The sequence below is a fragment of the Bos taurus genome, chromosome 16 (assembly GCF_002263795.3).
Source record: "Bos taurus isolate L1 Dominette 01449 registration number 42190680 breed Hereford chromosome 16, ARS-UCD2.0, whole genome shotgun sequence".
NCBI classification, from domain to species: Eukaryota; Metazoa; Chordata; class Mammalia; order Artiodactyla; family Bovidae; genus Bos; species Bos taurus.
Genome location: NC_037343.1, coordinates 2,290,565 through 2,311,656, shown reverse-complemented (window position 1 = coordinate 2,311,656; position 21,092 = coordinate 2,290,565). Strand labels below are relative to the sequence as shown.

General features: G+C 40.4%; 1 protein-coding gene across 5 annotated transcripts in view; it reads right to left on the bottom strand.

Moving 5' to 3' along the window:
* Nucleotides 1-6,357: 6,357 nt before the first annotated feature.
* The window catches only part of MDM4 (MDM4 regulator of p53), a 51,928-nt gene continuing 37,193 nt past the window's right edge, over nt 6,358-21,092 (bottom strand). For 4 of the 5 annotated variants that reach the window (XM_005216668.5, XM_024976199.2, XM_059875366.1 and 1 more), the window contains one exon: nt 6,358-19,635. In XM_005216668.5, the coding sequence (XP_005216725.2) occupies nt 19,063-19,635 (573 nt within the window). In that variant the 3' untranslated portion in view covers nt 6,358-19,062. 5 annotated transcript variants of the gene reach the window in all.

Genomic DNA, 21,092 nt, shown 5'->3' with positions numbered 1-21,092 from the left:
GCCTGCAATGCAGGAGACGCAGGCTCAGTCCCTGAGTCAGGAAGATCCCCTGAAGGAGGGCAGGGCAACCCACTCCAGTATTCTTGCCTGGAGAATCCCATGGGCTACAGTCCATAGGGTCGCAAAGAGTTGGACACAACTGAAGCGACATAGCATGTACACAGCATGCATGAGTACAGGGTTCTTAACCTAGGGTCCCCAGAGAGTGTTAGGGGGGTCCAAAAATTCCTTGGGTTTTCATGTAAAATCTCATGTATGTATTTACCCTTTCTCTGGAGAGGGGCTCCAGAGCAGCCGCCTCTTGACCCATTATGAACTATTTTGCTGTTGTTTAGTTACAAAGTCGTGGTCAATTCTGTGACCCCATGGACTGTAGCCAACCAGGCTCCTTTCTGTCTGTGGAATTTTTCAGGCAAGAAGACCAGAGTGGGTTATCATTTCCTTTTCCAGTGCATCTTCCTCACTCAGACTGAACCCACGTCTCCTACACTGCAGGCAGATTCTGTACCTCTGAGCCATCTGGGAAGCCCCCTATGAACTCCTTGCTGCTGCGAAGTCAGCTACTTAGGACTCTGTAATTCCATTTCCTGGTAAATATCCCCCTGCTTGCACCCACAAACTCTTCTTTCTCCCACTTCTTTACCTTAAAATATACCTGGCTTTCCTTCAAGGAATCTTAGTCGTGATTTCCCCACAACTCACCTACCTTCAGTACAGGGGATGGGCCTCCCCTGCACTGCACCCAGACCATTATCCCTCTGCACATAAAAATCTCTGCTGTTTTGAAGCTTTCACCTATTATTCCCTTTTCTCCTCCTTTATTGTATCATCTGCTGACCTTCCAGATACCTGCTGTCATTCACTTTGACTTCCTACAGTCCTGCCATCATCTTACACCCCAGCCTCACAGGATTGCCACTGAAACCTCAACATCAACGAATTTCACCTCCATAGCACTTCAACTGCTCACCCTGTGCCATGCCTGGGGCTTGTCCTTGCTTGGGATTGTACCAGACAGCTAAGACTGAGTTACAGAGTGGTAACAAATACCCCCGACCTACCTCTTGAGAGACCTGTATGCAAGTCAGGAAGCAACAGTTAGAACTGGACATGGAACAACAGACTGGTTCCAAATAGGAAAAGGAGTACATCAAGGCTGTATATTGTCACCCTGCTTATTTAACTTCTATGCAGAGTACATCATGAGAAACGCTGGGATGGAGGAAGCACAAGCTGGAATCAAGATTGCTGGGAGAAATATCAATAACCTTAGAGAGATATGCAGATGATGTCACCCTTATGGCAGAGAGTGAAGAAGAACTAAAGAGTCTCTTGATGAAAGTGAAAGAGGAGAGTGAAAAAGTTGGCTTAAAGCTCAACATTCAGAAAACAAAGATCATGGCATCCAGTCCCATCACTTCATGGCAAATAGATGGGGAAACAGTGGCTGACTTTATTTTTTGGAGCTCCAAAATCACTGCAGATGGTGACTGCAGCCATGAAATTAAAAGACACTTACTCATTGGAAGGAAAGTTATGACCAACCTAGACAGCATATTAAAAAGCAGAGACATTACTTGGTCAACAAAGGTCCGTCTAGTCAAGGCTCTGGTTTTTCCAGTGGTCATGTATGGATGTGAGAGTTGGACTATAAAGAAAGCTGAGCACCAAAGAATTGATGCTTTTGAACTGTGGTGTTGGAGAAGACTCTTGAGAGTCCCTTGGACTGCAAGGAGATCCAACCACTCCATCCTAAAGAAAATCAGTCCTGAATATTCATTGGAAGGATTGATGTTGAAGCTGAAACTCTAATACTTTGGCACCTGATGCGAAGAGCTGACTCATTTGAAAAGACCCTAATGCTGGGAAAGATTGAAGGCAGGAGGAGAACAGATGACGGAGGATGAGATGGTTAAATGGCATCATGAACTCAATGGACACAAGTTTGGGTAAACTGCGGGAGTTGGTGATGGACAGGGAGGCCTGGCATGTTGCTGTTCATGGGGTCGCAAAGAGTCGGACACGACTGAGCAACTGAACTGAACTGAACTGAACAAATTCCCAGATCTCACTGGCTTCCAATAAAATGTTTCTCTGCCCATTTCAGGACAGCTTCAGCTCTGCCCCTGTTCTCGCCAATCCTGGAGCAGGCTGATGGAGCAGCCCCATTCTGGGGTGCACTAGCCTCTGTGCGGAGAGAAAGGAGTAGACTGGCCGCTGCAATGGCCCGAGTTTCTGCTCAGAATGCTTCTTTCCCACTCACATTTCACTGACAAGCCTGCTTCAAGGGGGCAGGAGGTGCAGTCCTCCACAAGGCCTGGTGAGAGAAGAGGCGGATGTCTTTGAAGTCTTAAGAGACATCAACCTCTCAGGACGTGACGACCTGTCCCCTCCTGCCAACAGTGAGAGTAGATAACCTGAACACTGAGTAAGTGCTGACTTGACATCTGTTATCTTGTCAGGTATTTCAGCCTTGGAGAAGTGACATACCTGTCTTCCCTTTCTCCCCCTTACTGACTTCTAGATTAGAACCGTCACTGCAACTGTTAGGGAAACTCGCAGACCTGCGAGTCCAGGTCGGGCACCTGGATGTGCAGTAAGAGCAGTCTGCAAGCTGCGTGACTTTCCTCCAGAAGCACTCAGCAGCTGGACCTCCTGGTTCTCAACTGGGGCCATTCTCTCCTTAAGCGACACCTGCCAATGTCTGGAGACATGTTTGATTGTCATAATCGGTTGGGCAGGGAGTGCTACTGGCTGCGGGCATCTAGTGTAGAGGCCACAGATGCTGTTCAACATCCTCTAGTACACAGAACATCCCCCCGCCCAGCAAAGAATTTTCCAACCTAAAATGTCAGTGGTGCAAGAATACTGGAGCGGTTGCCACACCCTGCTCCAGGGGATCTTCCTGACTCAAACCAGCATGTCTCCTGCATTGGCAGGCAGGTTCTTTACCACTAGGGCCACCTGGGATGCCCAGAGATGGAGTACTCTCAGGCAACTGCCTTGCAAAAGTTTCCTACTCTGTTCTCCCCGCTGTTCTCGAGTATCAGTTTTAGATCTTCTCCATTCTCTTCAAACTCTTGTCCCAGCCACCTCCTCTATTATACGCCAACTCTCCTTCCATGCTTTCAGCAAGCCTTCTTAGATGTCACTGCTTCCTCACCTTAAAGGCCCTTGCGAGCGTGCATGCGTGTTAAGTCGCTCAGTCGTGTCCGACTCTGTGTGACCCCATCGACTGCAGCCCGCCAGGCTCCTCCGTCCACGGGATTGTCCAGGCAAGAGTGCTGGAGTGGGCTGCCGTGCCCTCCTCCAGGGCCCTTCCTGGCCCTTGCGTGTCTCCTCTTACCTGTAGCATGCTTCCCCACCTCTTCAAACTCCTCTCCTGCCTTTAGATCTCAGGTTCTCATTTCTTCAAGGTAGTTGTTCCTAGACCCTCGACTAAATAAGGCCCCTCTTCTATATTTTTCATAGCAGCATGTATTCTCCCAACGCAATTCTTCCGTGCACGAATAGTACGTGCTTAACCAGTTAGTTTCCCTAAGCCATGAGAGCAGGGTCCACATTCGTCACTTTCACCACTGTATTCCCAGTACCTAGAAAGTATAAGATGCGTAACAGATACTTAATATTTACAGCCCAGGTCTCTCCTGAGCTCTATTTCCATTTGAATCTCCTTATATGCAAAAAATCAACACATCCAACTCATCTTTTCCTACCTCATCAGCACCTACACTTTTACCCATATTCTTTATCTCAATGAATGGCACCACCATCCACCAACTGTCCAAGCCCTCCTTGACACCTCCCTCTCCCTCATATCCACACTCATTCAAGAAGGCTGTCACCTCCATGTTGATTTCTCTCAAATCCATGCATTTCTTTTGGGCTTTTTGTCTCAGGTACAATGGTTTCAACTGCCAGCTCTTCAATTCTTACTTGCCTTGGACAGAGTAATTTTGCAAAGTCTTAAATACCTCATGGGAAAACAGATGCCAGGTCAGCACATATTAAGTGCTCAGTAAATGTTACCTATTATTATTCTTTCCAGGTTCATGGCCATTAGCTTAGGAGTATCATCATTCCAGCCCAGACTGTCACCACAGCCTAGCTCTGTCTTTGATATAGCCAGCACTCCAGTCTATCAACAATGCAGCCAGAATGATCTTTCAAAAATGCAAATAAGATCATGTTACACTCCTCATTAAAGTCCTTTGACAGCTCTCCACTGCCTTCAGGGTAAGGCTCAAACTTGCTAGCTTGGCTTATCACAGCTTTGTCACCCAGCCCCTCCAACACTCCAGTCCCATCTCTCGTCACGTCTCCAATCACAGCCTTTGGTCCAGAAAGGCGGAACAAGCTTATGTTTCTCCAACGAGCCATTCTCTTACCTGCAGCTCTTTCGTTGCTGCTTCCTTAGTCCGTGTGGAAACTGTCTTATGTCCCTAACTAAACTGCTGGACTGTTAGGCAAGTTGAGGGAGATTCTTTATTCACTATGGTATTCCCAGTACCAAGCAGGCTCTGGTTCATATTTACACTTACATCCTTTATTTTGAAGAGAAAAAAAAGGCCAAAAGAAAATATTAATTTAGGGTTGGGCATGTACATAGCAAGATTATCCCTCTACCCCAAACATGTTAACAACCTGAAATTTTTCTAATAGCACTAATACTTGTTATGCCTTTAGAGGGTGGATTTAAGCAAATCCCAGCAAACAAGTACTGGCTAGGGATTTGTCTGTTAACAACTATTTAACTCAGTTACTGGTTTCAGCTTGCTTTCTAGCCTCAAGACTACATTCAGGAAAGATTACAAATCTGCAGTACCAGGAATCAAGCTGAGTAGCATACAAAATCCAGGTAACAAATAAAGTATGCAGTTGTTATTAAAAAGTAACTTTTTAAAGAGGTCACAAAACATGGAAATAGTTGTATGAACACAGAAACTGGCTCCATCCTTATCTCTAACGTTTTCATTTTTATTTTTTTAAAAATGTTAATTTGTGGTATATAAAAATCTTAGTTGAGGCACGTGGGATCTAGTTCCCTGACCAGCAAGTGAACCCTTGGACCCCAGCCTCGGGAGTGCAGAGTCTTAACCACCAGACCACTAGGGAAGTACCCTGCTCTCCTTTTTAAGATGCCATCCCTATTTCCAGCGTCACCCCCACCCCGCCCCCCAGGTGCTCCTCATACAAGCGTCTACTATCTCTAGGGCATATCATTTGTGCTCCCAGAAGTCGTACAAGTGCCCATCTGTGGCAACTACGTGATAGCTGTCAGCTCGGGACAGCTGACCAGGTTTATCCACCTTAACGGCCTTGGATGTGAGCTAGCCAAACTCTTAATGGACACGTTTCACTTTTCTCTGACATCCCTCCAAAGAACAGAACCTGGAGGGTCACAGACTAGTTTCAATGAAGCTCCTGGAAGTAAATGTGAAATGTACTTTTAACATGAGATTTCATAAGTTTTAGTAGCTTTTCAAGGAGGGCTAAATCCCCAAAAGTTTAGGATCCCTGCTAGAGACCCCAGCACATGCTCAGCATACAAGTGATCAGTGCATACTTTGTGACAAGCCCTCAGTACCTCTCACACAAGCCTCAATTCAAAACCACAATGAAATAGAATCCTGCACTTGGCGCCCCTTTATAAACTCAATGGCAATCCTGAAATCTCTACATCAGTAGCAGAGGGTGGTAGACAGGTTGATGTACTCATGGGTTCCGAAGAGTCGGGCAGTCTTGGGACCGGAAGAAGGCTTGCCTTAAACCACTCTGGACATGCAGGTGCGCTATGAGCTCTAATTCTCAAGGGCTCTACGGGGAACCTCTACAACTCACTGCCTTAGCTCAAGTTATTAATAAAAAATACTCTGCAAATTCTGAGGTTTCCTTCAAGATTAGGAACCTGAAATTGAAATAGGCCGCCAGGCTCCTCCATCCATGGGATTTTCCAGGCAAGAATACTGGAGTGGGTTGCCATTTCCTTCTCCAGAGAATCTTCCTACCCAGGGACTGAACCCAGGTCTCCCACATTGCAGGCAGATTCTTTACCATCTGAGTCACCAGGGAAGGCTAATAAAAAATTCTCCGCAAATTTTGAGGTTTCCTTCGAGACTGGGAACCTAAAAGTGAAATATAACACTTACTCTATTAATAGTTAATTGTGTGTATGATTGGGGGTGGGGGTGGGTTAAAAGTTGTTTTTAAGTACAATATCTTCTATTGTAAAAGCTACTCTCTTCATTCATTCCCATCAGACCAAATTTGTGGTCTGACACAAATTCAAAGGCAGAAAACAAGATCTTGCTGTATACAAAAACAATTCTGTATTTCCCCAATAATGACACCACAAAATGACAAAATGAAAATTATTTAATACACAAAAAAGCACAACAAAACCAAACACATAGTGCAAAAAGATACAGAGCTACCAACTTAGTAATGCTTATAAAGATCAGGCAAGAGCTCATGAACACATCTCCTTTCCTCAAGTTCTGGGCTGGTTTCAAAGTTGGTTTTTTTTTCCCACCGTATTTGCTACTATTATTAATTATGACTACCTAATTAGATGTTATTTGGAAATCTGCATGATTTCTATACACTGATTGCATTTTATGCCACCTATTCAAGTGCACGTAAGACAGAATTTTTTATATCAAGACCATAGCAAGGCAGTTGTAGCTACTACCCAAATTTATATACACAGTTCTCTCAGAACCTAGGGCCTGAACTCTTCTAGACAAGAGATCATGTGAAGCAAAGGATACATAAGCTGGAGGCATGGGTAAAAGGAAGCAATGTAGGCTCTGCTAGGCAGGCACAAAGGGGAGCTCAGCTTCTAGGAGACGAGGCATTCTGAATATATACCCCAGAGCGTGGTCTACCAAAAGCTTAACAACGTCTAGTATCTTATTCAAGGCAACCAGAGGTTCTATTACCTCCCACACTTAATCCCCCCAACAAACTATGAGGTAGAAAGAGTAGTATGTGAACTCATTTTACAGATGAGAAAAACTGAGGCTTAAGAAGGTCAAGATTAGGACTCATGATGGTAGAATAAGTTTATTCCTTATCTCTATCCAAGAAGCACTTAACAGTGCCTGGCTATAGACTAGAAGAGAGTCCTGTTTAAGAGGCTGCCTTGCTAGGTGATGAGGAGGCCAGAAACACTGCACTCCTTTAAAAAACATTTTCTGTAACTTTCACAAGAGGAAAAGAAAAAACTAAATGAGGCATTTTGATTCTTTATGAAAAAGAAAAAAATGAGGCAAACTGAATAGGGGGACAATGTACACAGTTCTATATTTAAAATGGACAACCTACTCTGCAGCACAGAGAACTCTGCTCAGTACTGGGTGGCAGTCTGTATGGGAGGGGACTTTGGGGAAGGACGGACACCTGTATATGTATGGCTGTGCGCCTGAAACTGTCACAACATTGCTAATCGGCTATACTCCAATATACTTTATATTAAGTAAAAAGTTAAAGCAAGATAAAATGAACTCTGCTCAATATTATCTAACAACCTAAGTGGGAAACGACTTTGAAAAAGAACAGATATATGTATAGGTATAACTGAATCGCTTTGCTGCACACCCGAAACCAACACAACACTGTTAATCACCTACACTGCAACACACAATGAAATAAACAGCTCACATACACAAATCTCCTACACTCCAACACACTGATGAAATAAACAGTTCATACACACAAATCTTCATCTACAGTTGTTTTTAATAGACAGTAGCTCTGATGTCATGTCTTTGCTTCTTATTGCTAGACTCCACCACCTAATTCTGCAGGAGAAACATTCCCCAGGACTGACTGGAAAAGAGGAATATTATCTAAAGACACTGGAGTTACAACCGTCCAAGGGGTGATACAGAAAGGCCTTCAATATAAAAGCAATATCCAGAAGTAGATAATAACTTTGAATTCCAAGGAAAAAGAACAACAGGAATGGGAAATGTCTGACAACAAAGTTTTTACTGTTTAAAAACAAAAACAAAAAAAAGCCTTGGGATAAGAAATCAGATATTCTGATAAAATGTTTTAAGTATTAATTTTCAATAAAGTATTTATCAAACTACAGCAACTACAACAAGTATTTTTCAAACTACAGCAACTGAGAAAGGAATTGCTCTGACAGCACCATCTGGCCCCTTTTAGGATTCTTGACCCATCCTGCCCCAAGAAATAAGCAGTTCTACCTGCTGGGCTATCCTCCAAGATGACATTTAATAAAGATCCCCAGTGAAGAGCAACCTGCAGAAGCAGCATCCTGGATTTCAGGTAAGCTTCCCAGAAATACTAACTACCTCTTTCTGAACACTTCTTTCTCTGTGACATTCCAGTCATTCAAAAGGCTCTTGAGAGAAGTACAGGAAACCCCAAGTGTAAGCTTATTATAATATTTTAACAATACCACATTCACCAACAGTGGCATTATTTGGGATTGCATATTCATTGCATTAAAAGATCTCAAAATACTAATAGGACATTTTCCCACAGAAGAAAAAGAGATCTGGTTGCTAAAGAAAGAATATAGCAATGGCCAGCAAGGAAAGCTCTATCAACAAAAAGAGTATCTCAAGGCCATCTGGAAAAAACTGTTTCCAGATTAGGTCTGGGGGGTCACCTGAACCACCACCGCAGATAATTTCCATTTCCAGTTTAGCTTTAGAGTCTCCAATATTTCTCCTCATATGCTAAACTGCAACTCAGCTAATCACAGATGCGGACAATTCCAGTAAAGTAACCTCAGGTACCCTATGGCAGTGCAAAATTCTAGACATTTGTAAACACTGTATGTGGTATTTTTGGCACAGGGGAGAGCTTGCAGGTTTCTTTATCTCTGAAGTGCAGATTCTAAAATCACCTGGTCTGCAGCCAGTTTTAGCAAAGCATTAAGTCTTGATAGCGTGTGTGCATACATCAACACCCACGAATGAGAGAACTGTCAGGATGAACTCTTCTTTAGGACATGAACAATTTAAGCAGATATTTGGCTAAACGGAAAACAACAGATTCACAGTATCTAAAACCATATACTTTACTTTCAGACTTCCCTGGCAATGGGTAAGACTCCATGCTTCCGGCGCAGAAGGCACGGGTTCAGTCCCTGGTTGGAGAAAGTCCACATGCCATGAAATGCAGCAAAAAGAGAGAAAGGAGGAAATCACACTTTCAGAAGATCATAACAACTGTCTGTGGGGAAAAACCAAATAGTTGTTTAACAAGTTTCCTACTTTCTAAAAGAAAACGAAGCATAACACTACAATAGCTCTGTAGATACACTGATCCAACAGTTCACACATTTCTCCTTAGCAACTGTCAAAGAAGCCAACATTGCATTGAAAGAACATTTCAAAAAAAGGCAACCTAAAAATAAGATCCTAATCTTCAAAAATAAGTTCTTACAAACAAAATAACATCACATAAAGCATTACATACAGCTTTAATACATAAATTATTATTAAAACACAACTGAATATTTCAAACCCTTGGCAGTGATTCAATCTTAAGACAAGTTTGTGGCAGTTTAGAAGCTGGTCTGTCTGGACGCTGATCCATTGTTCAAGTCTAGGATTGGGAATCTATGATATTCCATAGATGGACTCTGAAGAAATGTTAATATCAACTTAAAGCCTTGCTCTAAGATAAAGTCTGATTAAGTATAAAATACAAAAGCATACAAAGTATTATAAGTACCAAGCATACCAAGTATTATAAGTAACAGTGCAAGTAGAATGAATTAATAAGAGGCAGGAGACATTTTTAGCTATAAATTAGAAATTCATTGCTTTTCTAAGGATTTGTCATTTCTGGTTTGAACATTTTGTCTGGGATAACATGGTCATAAATATTAATTTAAATAACTAAAATAAGAAATCTGATGCTAATGTGGGATGATCTCATTAATCACAAGTCTATGGTGTAACGCAGTGGAAACAATAAACTCCACTGACACCTACTTTAACAGATCTTTTCCACACAATTAAGATTTCAAGCTAAGCATGCCTTATCTATAACTAGGACCATAATAATTTAATGCCTAAAAGAAGACATTTGAAAGTGAAAAGGGAGAGACAGAGACAACCTGTGTAAGATGCTGAAAAACAGGAGTAAACTGGCCCTGTCTCCAGAAAACCAGAGCATTATCACCACCCTAATTACAAACTAAATGCTAGTGTTTGGAAGTCAAGCGTTTAATCATCATATAGCAATAAACTATGAAGTTTTAACATACAAACCTTGTCATACTTATCTGTACCACAGTGACATTGAAAAAAGAACAAGATCAAAAATAGATCAAGAAGATGATTTAAAAGTTACTGCAAAAAAAAAAAAAAAAAAGTTACTGCAGGTAAAGCACTGCTCTGATAGTTTTATTTGGCCCTTTTAAGACTCCCTAACCCATTCTAAGCCGAGAAACACAAGGAATTCTACTCGCTGTGCTATGCTCCCGAACAACATTTAATAAAGATCCTGGGGGATGGAAGAAGGTATTCCATGAAAATGGAAATGCAAAAGACAGCTGGAATAGCAATACTTGTATCAGACAAACAGATTTTAAAATAAACACTGTGATAAGTTCCCAGGTGGCACTAGTGTTAAAGAACCCGCCTGCCAATGCAAGAGACACAGGAGACACAGGTTTGATCCCTGAGTTGGGAAGATTCCTTGGAGGAGGGCGTGGGAATCCACTCCTGCGTTCTTGCCTGGAGAATCCCATGGACAGAGGAGTCTGGCGGGCTGCAATCCATGGAGTCGCAGAGTCAAGACTATGAAGCGACTTAGCACCCAGAGCACATAAGAGACAAAGGATGACAATACATAATGATCAACGGATCAATCCAAGAAGACACCGTAAATGCAAGAACAACTGTAAATATATATGCACCCAATGCAGAAGCACCTCAATATGTAAGGCCAATACTAAGAGCCACGGAGAAGGAAATAAATGGCAGCCCACTTCAGTATTCTTGCCTGGAGAATCCCATGGACAGAGGAGCTGGGCGGGCTCCTGTTCACGGGGTCACAAAGAGTCAGACACGACTGAGTGACTAGGCACAGCACAAGAGTCATAAAGGGAGAAACTGACAGGAACACATAAGAGTGGTGGACTTTTAACACCCCACAGAAAGTTAACAAGGAAACAAAGGCCTTAAGTGACACATTAGATCAGATGGACTTAACTGATATTTATAGAGCACTGCATCCAAAAGCAGCAGAATACGCCTTCTTCTCAGGTGCACACGGCACATTCTCTAGGACTGACCACGTGCTGGGCCACAAGGCAAGCCTCGGTCAGTTTAAGAAAACTGAGACAATACCAAGCTTCTTTTACCATCGTGCTATGAGATTGGAAATAAATTACAAGAAAAAAACTATAAACAAACAAACAGTTGGAGGCTAAACAACATGCTACTAAACAACCAATGGATCATTGAAAAAAACCAAAGAGAAAATAAATATCTAGAGACAAATGAAAATGAAAGCACAACAATCCAAAATCTATGAAATACAGCAAAAGCAGTTCTAGGAGGAAAGTTTATGGAAGTCTTACCTCAGGAAACAAGAAAAAAACCTCAATTAAGCAACCTAACCTGATACCCAAAGCAACTAGAGAAAGAACAAACAAAACTCAAAACCAAAAAAAATCCTCAAAGATAGTAGAAAGGAAAGAAATCACAATGATCAGATAGAAAATAATTGGAATAGAGACAAAGAAAACAACAGCAAAGATCAATGAAACTAAAAGCTGGTTCTTTGAAAAGATAAACAAAATTGATAAACCTCTAGCCAGACTCATCAAGAAAAAAAAGGGAGAGGACTCAAATCAATAAAATTAGAAATGAAAAAGGAGAAGCTACAACTGACATCACAGAAATACAAAGGATCATGAGAGACCACTACAGGCGACTGTATGCCAATAAAATGCACAACATGGAAGAAATGGACATATTCTTAGAAAGGTTCAGCATTCCAAGACTGAACCAGGAAGAAGCAGAAAATATGAACAGATCAATCACAAGCACTGAAATTGAAAACTGTGATTAAAAATTCCCAACAAACAAAAGTCCAGGACCTGATGACTTCACAGGCAAAATCTAAATATTAAACATTTAGAGACGAGTTAATGGCTATCCTTCTGGAAACCGTTTCAAAAAACTGGACGGGAAGGAAACCCCCAAACTCATTCTACGAGGCCACCATCACCCTGACGTCAAGACAAGACAAAGATACTACAAAAAGAAAATTACAAGCCAATACCACTGATGAACACAGACACAAAAATCTTCCAACAAAATACTCGAAATCCGTATTCAACAATACATTAAAACAGTTATACACACACCATGATCAAGTGGGATTTATTGCAGTTATGCAAGGATTTTTTTAATATTTATAAATTAGTGTCTACACATTAAAAAAATTGAAGAATAAAAGCCTTATGATCAATCAAGTGGAAGCTGCTCAGTCATGTCTGACTCTTTGAGACCCCATGGACTGTAGCCCTCTAGGCTCCTCTGTCCATGGGATTTTCCAGACAAGAATACTGGAGTGGGTTGCCTTTCTCCAGAGGATCATCCCGACCCAGAGACTGAACCTTGGTCTCCTATATTGCATGCAGATTCTTTACCATCTGAGCCACCAGGGAAGCCCAATGAGCAACAGATGCAGAAAAAGGTTCTGACAAAATTTAGTACTCGTTTATGATAAAAACTCTCCAGAAAGTATATATAGAGGGAACATACCTCAACATAATAAATGCTATACTCGACAAACCTACAGCTAACGTTATATTCAACAGGAAAAAGCTGAAAGCATTTCTTCTAAGGCCAGAAACAAGACAAGGGTATCCACTCGCGCCACTTTTATTCAACAGTTTTGGAAGTCCTAGCTACAGCAATCAGAGAAGAAAAAGAAATAAAAGGAATCCAAATTGGAAAAGAAGTTGAACTGTCACTGCCTGCATATGACATGATCCTCTACACAGAAAATCCTCAAGACATGGCCAGAAAACCAGCACTCATCCACGAAGCCCGTAAAGCTGCAGGCTGCACATTAATACACACAAATCTTTTGCACTTCTATACACTAACAACAAAAGATTAGACAGAGATTCAAGAAACAATTTCACTTACCATTGCATCAAAATGAATAAAATATCTTAGGAATAAACCTACTTAAGGAGACAAAAGACGTGTACTCTGAAAACTGTAAGATACTGATGAAAGAAGTCAGAGACACAAAGAAATGGGAAAATGAAACACACTTTGTGGACTGGAAGAATCAACAGTATCAAAATGACTATACTCCCTAAGGCAATCTACAGATTCAATGTAAACCCTATCAAATCATCAATGGCATTCTTCACAGAGCTAGAACACAAAATCTTAAAATCTGTATGGAGACAAGACCCTGAATAGCCAAAGTACTCCCTGACTTCACAATATTGTTAACTGACTACACTCCAATATAAAATAAAAAGTTTTCAAAAATAAATAAATAAGTGAAAAATAGTCTTTGAATAAATGCTGCTGGGACAATAGGGCATCATAGACAAAAAAAAAGAAAAATCTTCATCTAATTACCACAACTTATACAAAATTAAAGCAAGATGAATCACAGATTTAAACGTAAAATATCAGATCACTAAACTGTTAACAGAAAACAAGGACAAAATATTCCAGATTTGGGGCTAAAACAAAGAATTTTTAGACTTGACAGCAAAGCACAAAATATATACAAAAAAACTGATAAACTGAACTTTATCAAAACTACAAACTATTTCTGAGAAAGATCATCTGAAAGGGATAAAAAGACCAACTACAGAGTGGGAGAAAATATTTACAAATACAGCATATACAGCAAAGAACTAATATCTAGAGCATAGAAAGAACTCCCAGTCCATCTTAAAAGAAAGCAATCCAGAATATTCATTGGAAGGACTGACGTTGAAGCTGAAACTCCAATAATTTGGCCACCTGATGTGAAGAGCTGACTCATTTGAAAAGACCCTGATGCTGGGAAAGATTGAGGGCAGGAGGAAAAGGGGACGACAGGATGAGATGGTTGGATGGCATCACCAACTCAATGAACATGGGTTTGAGTAAACTCTGGGAGTTGGTGATGGACAGGGAGGCCTGGCGTGCTGCAGTCCATGGGGTTGCAGAGTCGGACACAACTGAGCAACTGAACTGAACTGAACCCAAAACTCAACAGTAAGAAAGCAATTAGAAAATGGGCAAAAGGCATGAACCCTTCACCAAAGAGGATGGACGTACGGCATATACACGGTTCAGGCTCACTTGTTTCAGGTCCAATTAAAAGGTTCAGTTATTAGGAAAACTGTAATTAAAACCACAATGGGATATCATCACATATCTATCAGAATGACTAAAATTAAATATTATAGAGAGTGAAAGCACCAAATTCTAGTGATCATGCAGAGAAGTGGATCACTGTTAAATTGCTGGTGAGAAAGTGAAATGGCATAGCCATTAAGGAAAAAGCATTTGGCAATTCTTAAAAGCTAAAATTCATTTACCATACCTTCTTATCAATTGTATTACTAAGCATTTATCCCAGAGAAATTAAAACTTCGGTTTGTCCAAAATATGTTCACAAATGCTTATAGCAGCTTTTTTTATAATGGCAAAAACTAGAAAGAATCTAGATGTCATTCAATGAGTGAATGATTAAGCAAACTGTAGTTTAGCTATACCCTAAAATACAGCTCAGCAGTTAAAAGAACAAATTATTCATATATACAACTCAGATGTATTTCCAGGCAATTATGCTGGAAAAAAAAAGTCCAATCCCAAAAGGTTGCATACCATATGGTTCCATGCACGAGCATTTCTGAAGTCACAATATCACAGAAATGGAAAACAAATTAGTAATTTCTAGGGCTAAAGAGCGGATAGGGTTATAAGGAACCTAACAGGTCTATAAAGGATTGTAGAAGGATTCCAGCAGTGATGGAAATGCTTTTTATCCTGACCGTTCAACGTCAACACCCTGGTTGTGATGTTACACTACAACTTTTCAAGATGTTATTATTGGGGCAAATTATTACAGATTACAAGGCATCTCTCTGTACTGTTTCCTACAGCTGCACGTGAATCCACAATTACCTTAAAAATAAAAAATTTCATTAAAAGACCAACAAAAATGGGCAGAAGACCTAAACAGACATTTCTCAGAAGGAGACATAGATGGCTTAGTGGCACATGAAAAGGTGTTCAACATTGCTACTAGAGAAATGCAAATCAAAACTACAATGAGGTTATCAACTCACATCAGCCAAAATGGCCATTATCAAAAAATCCATAAACAGTAAATACTGGACAGGGTGTGGAGAGAAGGGAACCCTCCTATGCTGTTGGTGAGAATGTAAAATGGTACAGCCACTACAAAGAGCAGTATGGAGTTTCCTTAAAAAAACTAAAAATAGAGCTACCATAGGACCCTGCAATCCCACTCCTGGGAATATATGTGGAGAAAAACAGGTCGGAAGGGACACGCACCCCAGTGTTCATTGCAGTGTTGTTTACAACAGCCAAAAACTGGAAGCAACCCAAGTGCCCATCAACAGAGGAATGGATAAGGAAGATGTGGTACATATACACAATGGAATACTATTCAGCCATTAAAAAGAATGAAATAATGCCATATGCAGCAACATGGATGGACCCAGAGAGATCAGATGGTATCATATGACACGATATGACGGAAATATCATGATATCCCTTACATGCAGAATCAAAAAGGAAATTATACAAATAAACTTAATTACAAATCAGAAGCAAATTCACAGACTTAGAGAACTTACAGTTACCAGTGGGGAAAAGTGGGGGGAAGGGATAGAGACTCTCAGATCGACATGTACACTGCTATATTTAAAATGGGTAACAAAAAGGATCCACTGTATAGCACAAGGAGCTCTGTTCAAGGTTATACAGCAGCCTGGATTCAAGGGAAGTTTAGGATAGAATGAAGTGAAGTGTCAGTTGCTCAGTTGTGTCTGACTCTTTTGAGACCCCAGGGACTATAGCCCGCCAGGCTCCTCTGTTCATGGGATTTTCCAAGCAAGCAAGGTCTCCCACATCACAGGCCAATTCTTATGGATACATGTATATGTATGGTTGAGTCACTTTGCTGTGCACTTAAAACTATCATAACATTGTTAATTGGCTACACTCCGATATAAAATAAAAAATTTAAAAAATTAATAAAACAAAGATCCTGGATAATGGAAAACAAACTGCAGAAGCAGCATCTTGGGTTTCAGGTAAGCTACAAAAGAAATATTACCTCCTTCTGCAGATACAGTTCTTTGTAACATTCAAGTTGTTCAAGACTCTTGATAGGGGTTCAGTAAACCTAAATGTATTTATTCAAATATTTTCAGCTCAAATGTGCAGTTTAAAATCTTCTAAGCAAAGTATTTACTGCTAATGGGGACAGTAAAAACCAAGGTGATCCAAGGGGGGAAAAAAGTAAGTAGAGTAGCATAAGAGGATTCTGTGCTAGGCAAGGATGCACCAAATTAGCAGCAAATATCTATATACAAAAATAAAAATTTTAGACTTTTATTAAGCTTTCTTCAAAAACTCAACTTCATATAAGAGGGACCAGAGGGTACAAGTGCAGATCCCAGCTCTCCCTATTCCTCATTTTACTTGCAAAAGCAATTAACTGGCAAAATTAAAATAAAATCAATAGCTATCAAACTATCATGAAAAGAGTAGTATGGGGGTGGGGTGGGGAGAGAATGGGGTATAAAGTTACTTAACTTCCTAAATTTTTAGAGCACTTACCATAGTCTAATGAAACACTGAACTTGAAGGACTGATTCTATTTACTGAGGGGAAAAACCCTTGTCCCTAATGCCTGGAGACAGCCAGAGACCTAAGTTTCATCCCCCAAGGAGGACAAACACTGGACAGACAGTTCAGGTTCCTCTGCTGCCTCTACTTGTCTTTCCAGTGGGAGGAGTAACTTATCGGATTATGTACGAGGAGCTGACATGTACTGCCTTTTCTCTTTGAGGAGAAACAGTTAAGTATTCTCTCTGAAGTCCTGTTTTGGCTGCAGCTCATATTCTTCAGTATTTTAAGGCCATCAGTTATTCCAAATTCAACAAAAACCACAGTTTAAACAGTTAACAAATAATGAGAAGGAAGAAAGCATGGTTTAGAGATTTACTGTAGGAGACCTGGATCCCAGAAAGCTCTATCACTAGCTGTGACTTTTAGCAGTCATTTACCCTTTCAGCCTCATGTGCAAAATAAGAGGTTGACTATATGAGTGCGTGCTGGTTAATTTCTATGATTTTAACAAAATTTCTCTAAATACGATGCTAAATAAAGGATTTTTGTCTGTACCTGTGTGTGTACCAGCGCCTGTGAATGCATGCATGTGTGTGTTTGGGGCAGGGAGTTGAGTTGGGCTTATAGCAAGCAACCCAAGTTCATTCTTAAGATCCTTAAATTTAATAATTTTAGGGCCTTGATCTTCAAAATATTCATACCCCTGAGCATACACCAAAATTTCTTCCAATAGGGAAAGTAGACAGGAATATCTATAAGGAAAGCAACTTTAAGATCTTCAATTTCCATATGTATTATCCTAATATTTATGTGCTCAGATAAAACCTCTTCAGAGCTATCTTTAAATACTTTCCTTTTCACAATGGCCATAATCCCTATTCTCAGAAGAAAGGCTGCTTCTCACCCACCTAGAATCTTATGGGGCACTGCCTTAGGACATTAAAAAAACCACTAGAGGCATCAAATAAAAAGACAAAAACCCCTAGCAGGCTCCCAGGAAACAAAGAGGGCAGAGTACAGCACAGAGGGCTTTGGTCCCAATCTCTGCGCCTTGTCTTAGAACTGCAATTGAGAAGGCTATGCCATAGACGCAGGCAACACATGCAACTGGATTACAAATGAGGCCAAACAGGGCCTCCCTGGCGGTTCAACGGCAAGGCTCCACGCTCCTGAGCAGGGGCACGGGTCTGAATGCTGGCCGGGGATCCCATATGCTGTACTGTGCGGCCAAAAATAAATTAATATAAAGTCAAACATTTCAACTGAAAATGAAGTCTGACTTGGCTGATTAGTTTTATAATGAGAATAGGCTTTGCCAGTATATATGACAGGACTTTCTCCATAAATTCAACCAGCCAAATCTACAGCTCCAAGGTTTTGGCAAAAATATATCTAAAGCACATCTACAATATACTGGATGATGCATCCTCTTTAAGTACTGAAATTTATTTAAAAAATTTAGAAGTCAAATTCAACATGTGCAAAAGGAAAACTAATCGAGGGTGAGAGTCATGAAATGATGGAGGAACTACCTAGAAAAGGATACAAGAGAACATTCTGAGGAGACAGAAACGTGCTATTGCTTGCTTCAGGTGGCTACTGAGATGTCTACAATTCAGCAGAAGGGAACACTTTATTGCTTGCTAACTACGCCTCAATTTTTAAAAGGTGCAAAAAGTCATATGTACTTTTTCAAAATTGTTTTTTGAGGTATGTTAGCAAAAATGTTGGATATCACTGTTCTAGGCACATTATTACAAAAATAATCATTTCTCTGAACCACACAACATAAAGTAGTCTACTTTATACATTACTGACTTATGCTTTTTCATTGACAGCTTTAGTATCTTTCTAATAGCCACCTTGGATTTTGATGCCCAAGAACATTCCCCACCAGAAAAGAACAGTAAGAAATTAAATTAAATAAAAATGAATGTATTTCTGTGTGTACTGCTCCCTCCCAGATCCTCATCTTTGAAGACAGAATGGGTAACTTCTCTTTTAATGTTAATAGTCTCCAAATTGATAATCTAGTTCTAAAGAACTTATTCTCAAATTCTATAAGTTTAGAGGTAAAAATGACCTAGAACATAAAAGTTCACATGAATAAATCAAAGTATGAAATGGGTCACCCCTGCGTAGAGATGCTCAATACTGATATTTGGACACATGACCAGCTCTGTTACTATCTGTCTGTAATTCACTGATTCAGCTATGCTACAAAAACCTTAATAACCAACTGAATCTCTTTCTTGCAAATAGGACAAGAAGCCCCAGCCTTCTTTAGTCTTCTGGCACAATGAAAACAAGTGACAAGATGGCCTGTCCTCCCGTGAATAATGTTCCCGTTTCGTGGTCTTTTCTCACACAGACTACATGGCTTCAAAAGATTCTGGCAATCCTCCATGTTTTCTGTATCTTTTCTCTGTTCAAAAAGGTTATCTGATTGTTCTCCCATGCTTGATATGGTCTCCTGGCTTTCGGAACTATGAGCCAAATCCAAGAATTCCACCGAGTTGCAAGGATCAAAATGTTTCGAGCTTTCTTCCTTTACGTATGTATCTTTAGGTCTAACAACTGGAGCTGATACAGTTCTTCTGCAGTCAGGGACATCAACTCCTTCGCTTTCTTGCTTTTCAGGTATGGCAGTGATATCAGACGTGGAGAGAGAATGGGTTAACTTAGAACAATCTGAATACCAATCCTTCCTCAAGGCCCAGCAACGAAAACAGTACCTCTTGCTTGGAGAGTTAAATTTCTTGCACTCAGTACACTGCCACTCATCCTACAAAGACAAATGCAGCCCATTAGTACTCACTCAGTGGAAAACATGAGACTGAGAGAAAGGGAGAGTAGGCCAAATTTTCATCATCTCACACTAAGATAGTAAGCATCCAGGCATTTCTACAAAGTCTACAGCGACATGTAAGAACATCTTGAGAAGTTTTATAATGATAGTGACATAACTGCCACTTCAAGCCAAATGTGATGTAGTTATCTTTAAGAAAGTTAAACTGTTTTAGCTTTCTATTTAGTTTGGGTGCAATTTGCATTGTTTGCTTTTACCCACTGCCTTCTTTTTACAAAAAGGCAATTCTTTGTACAACTTACTCTTTTATCCAGCAAGAGGCTAAAGAATGAAGCAAAGGTAATACTCAAGATGTCATTCTTTCCTACTAATTAAAAAATGTTATAAAATTTGTCAAAAAGGAAGCTAAAATTGATATTTGACAACGCCTACATTTACTCCTTCTCTCACTGCTCTCAGGAATAGGCAGGTAATTGCATGCCTAAATCACACTCGGAAAAATGAATGCTCCTGTCCTTGAATGCCAGGTAATTTTTTTCCCTACTTCTCCACATTCAAATTAGGAGATACCAAGAGCACAATGAATTTTAAATGCCTTGCTTAATTCACCTGGAACAAGTCAAGTGTATTTAAATGTGGGTAATTGCCTGGTTTTGACAGGATCGATGATTTGATACATGCTCACCTGATTACTTTCAGAACAAAGGCCAAGCACTTCAAGTTTAGAAGTCACAACTCAACTGCCTACACTGGGAGGCAGGGATATGACCATTTGTTAAACTGGGATGTTTCTCCAGAGAGCCTCAGAACATTCTTGCCAGTTTTAAGATCCTCAGATCTCATCTGAAATGCTATACAAATATGCAAGGAACTTCATGAAGAACTGGAATTCGTAACTGATGGTGTGTCGTAGTCTAATTGGCATCACTTTTCTTTTTCAGTAGTATATAAAATGATAGGGTTTATTCAACTCCATGGCGGCTCTGAACTGATGAAATATAGTCTATTTGCTTAACAGGTTTTCTGGGCCCCAAGACCCTCAAAAATCTGATTAGGATAGAAACACTTATCTTTGCTATTCATATAATGTCAAGAACACTTAATGGACCAATATATCCCATGCTATTACTTAGCCATGCACAGACAAATAATTTGCAATGAATTACCGTAATGGTCAGCAGTGGTGGGGTGGGAGCTGGGGGACAGGATAAACACTAGAGACAACCAAAGATTTTTATACCCCCAAGCAGCGAATTGTAAAATCCCCTCCTTAACCTTACTCCACCATCGTAAGAGCAAATGGGGAGCTAGCATGAAAAGAGATAAGCAAGACATTCGAGTCCACACCTGAGCTGCCAACTGACGACAAATCCGTACCTATTACCTAACAGCTTAATAAAATTCATTTATCAACCCTTCATTAATATAAACCT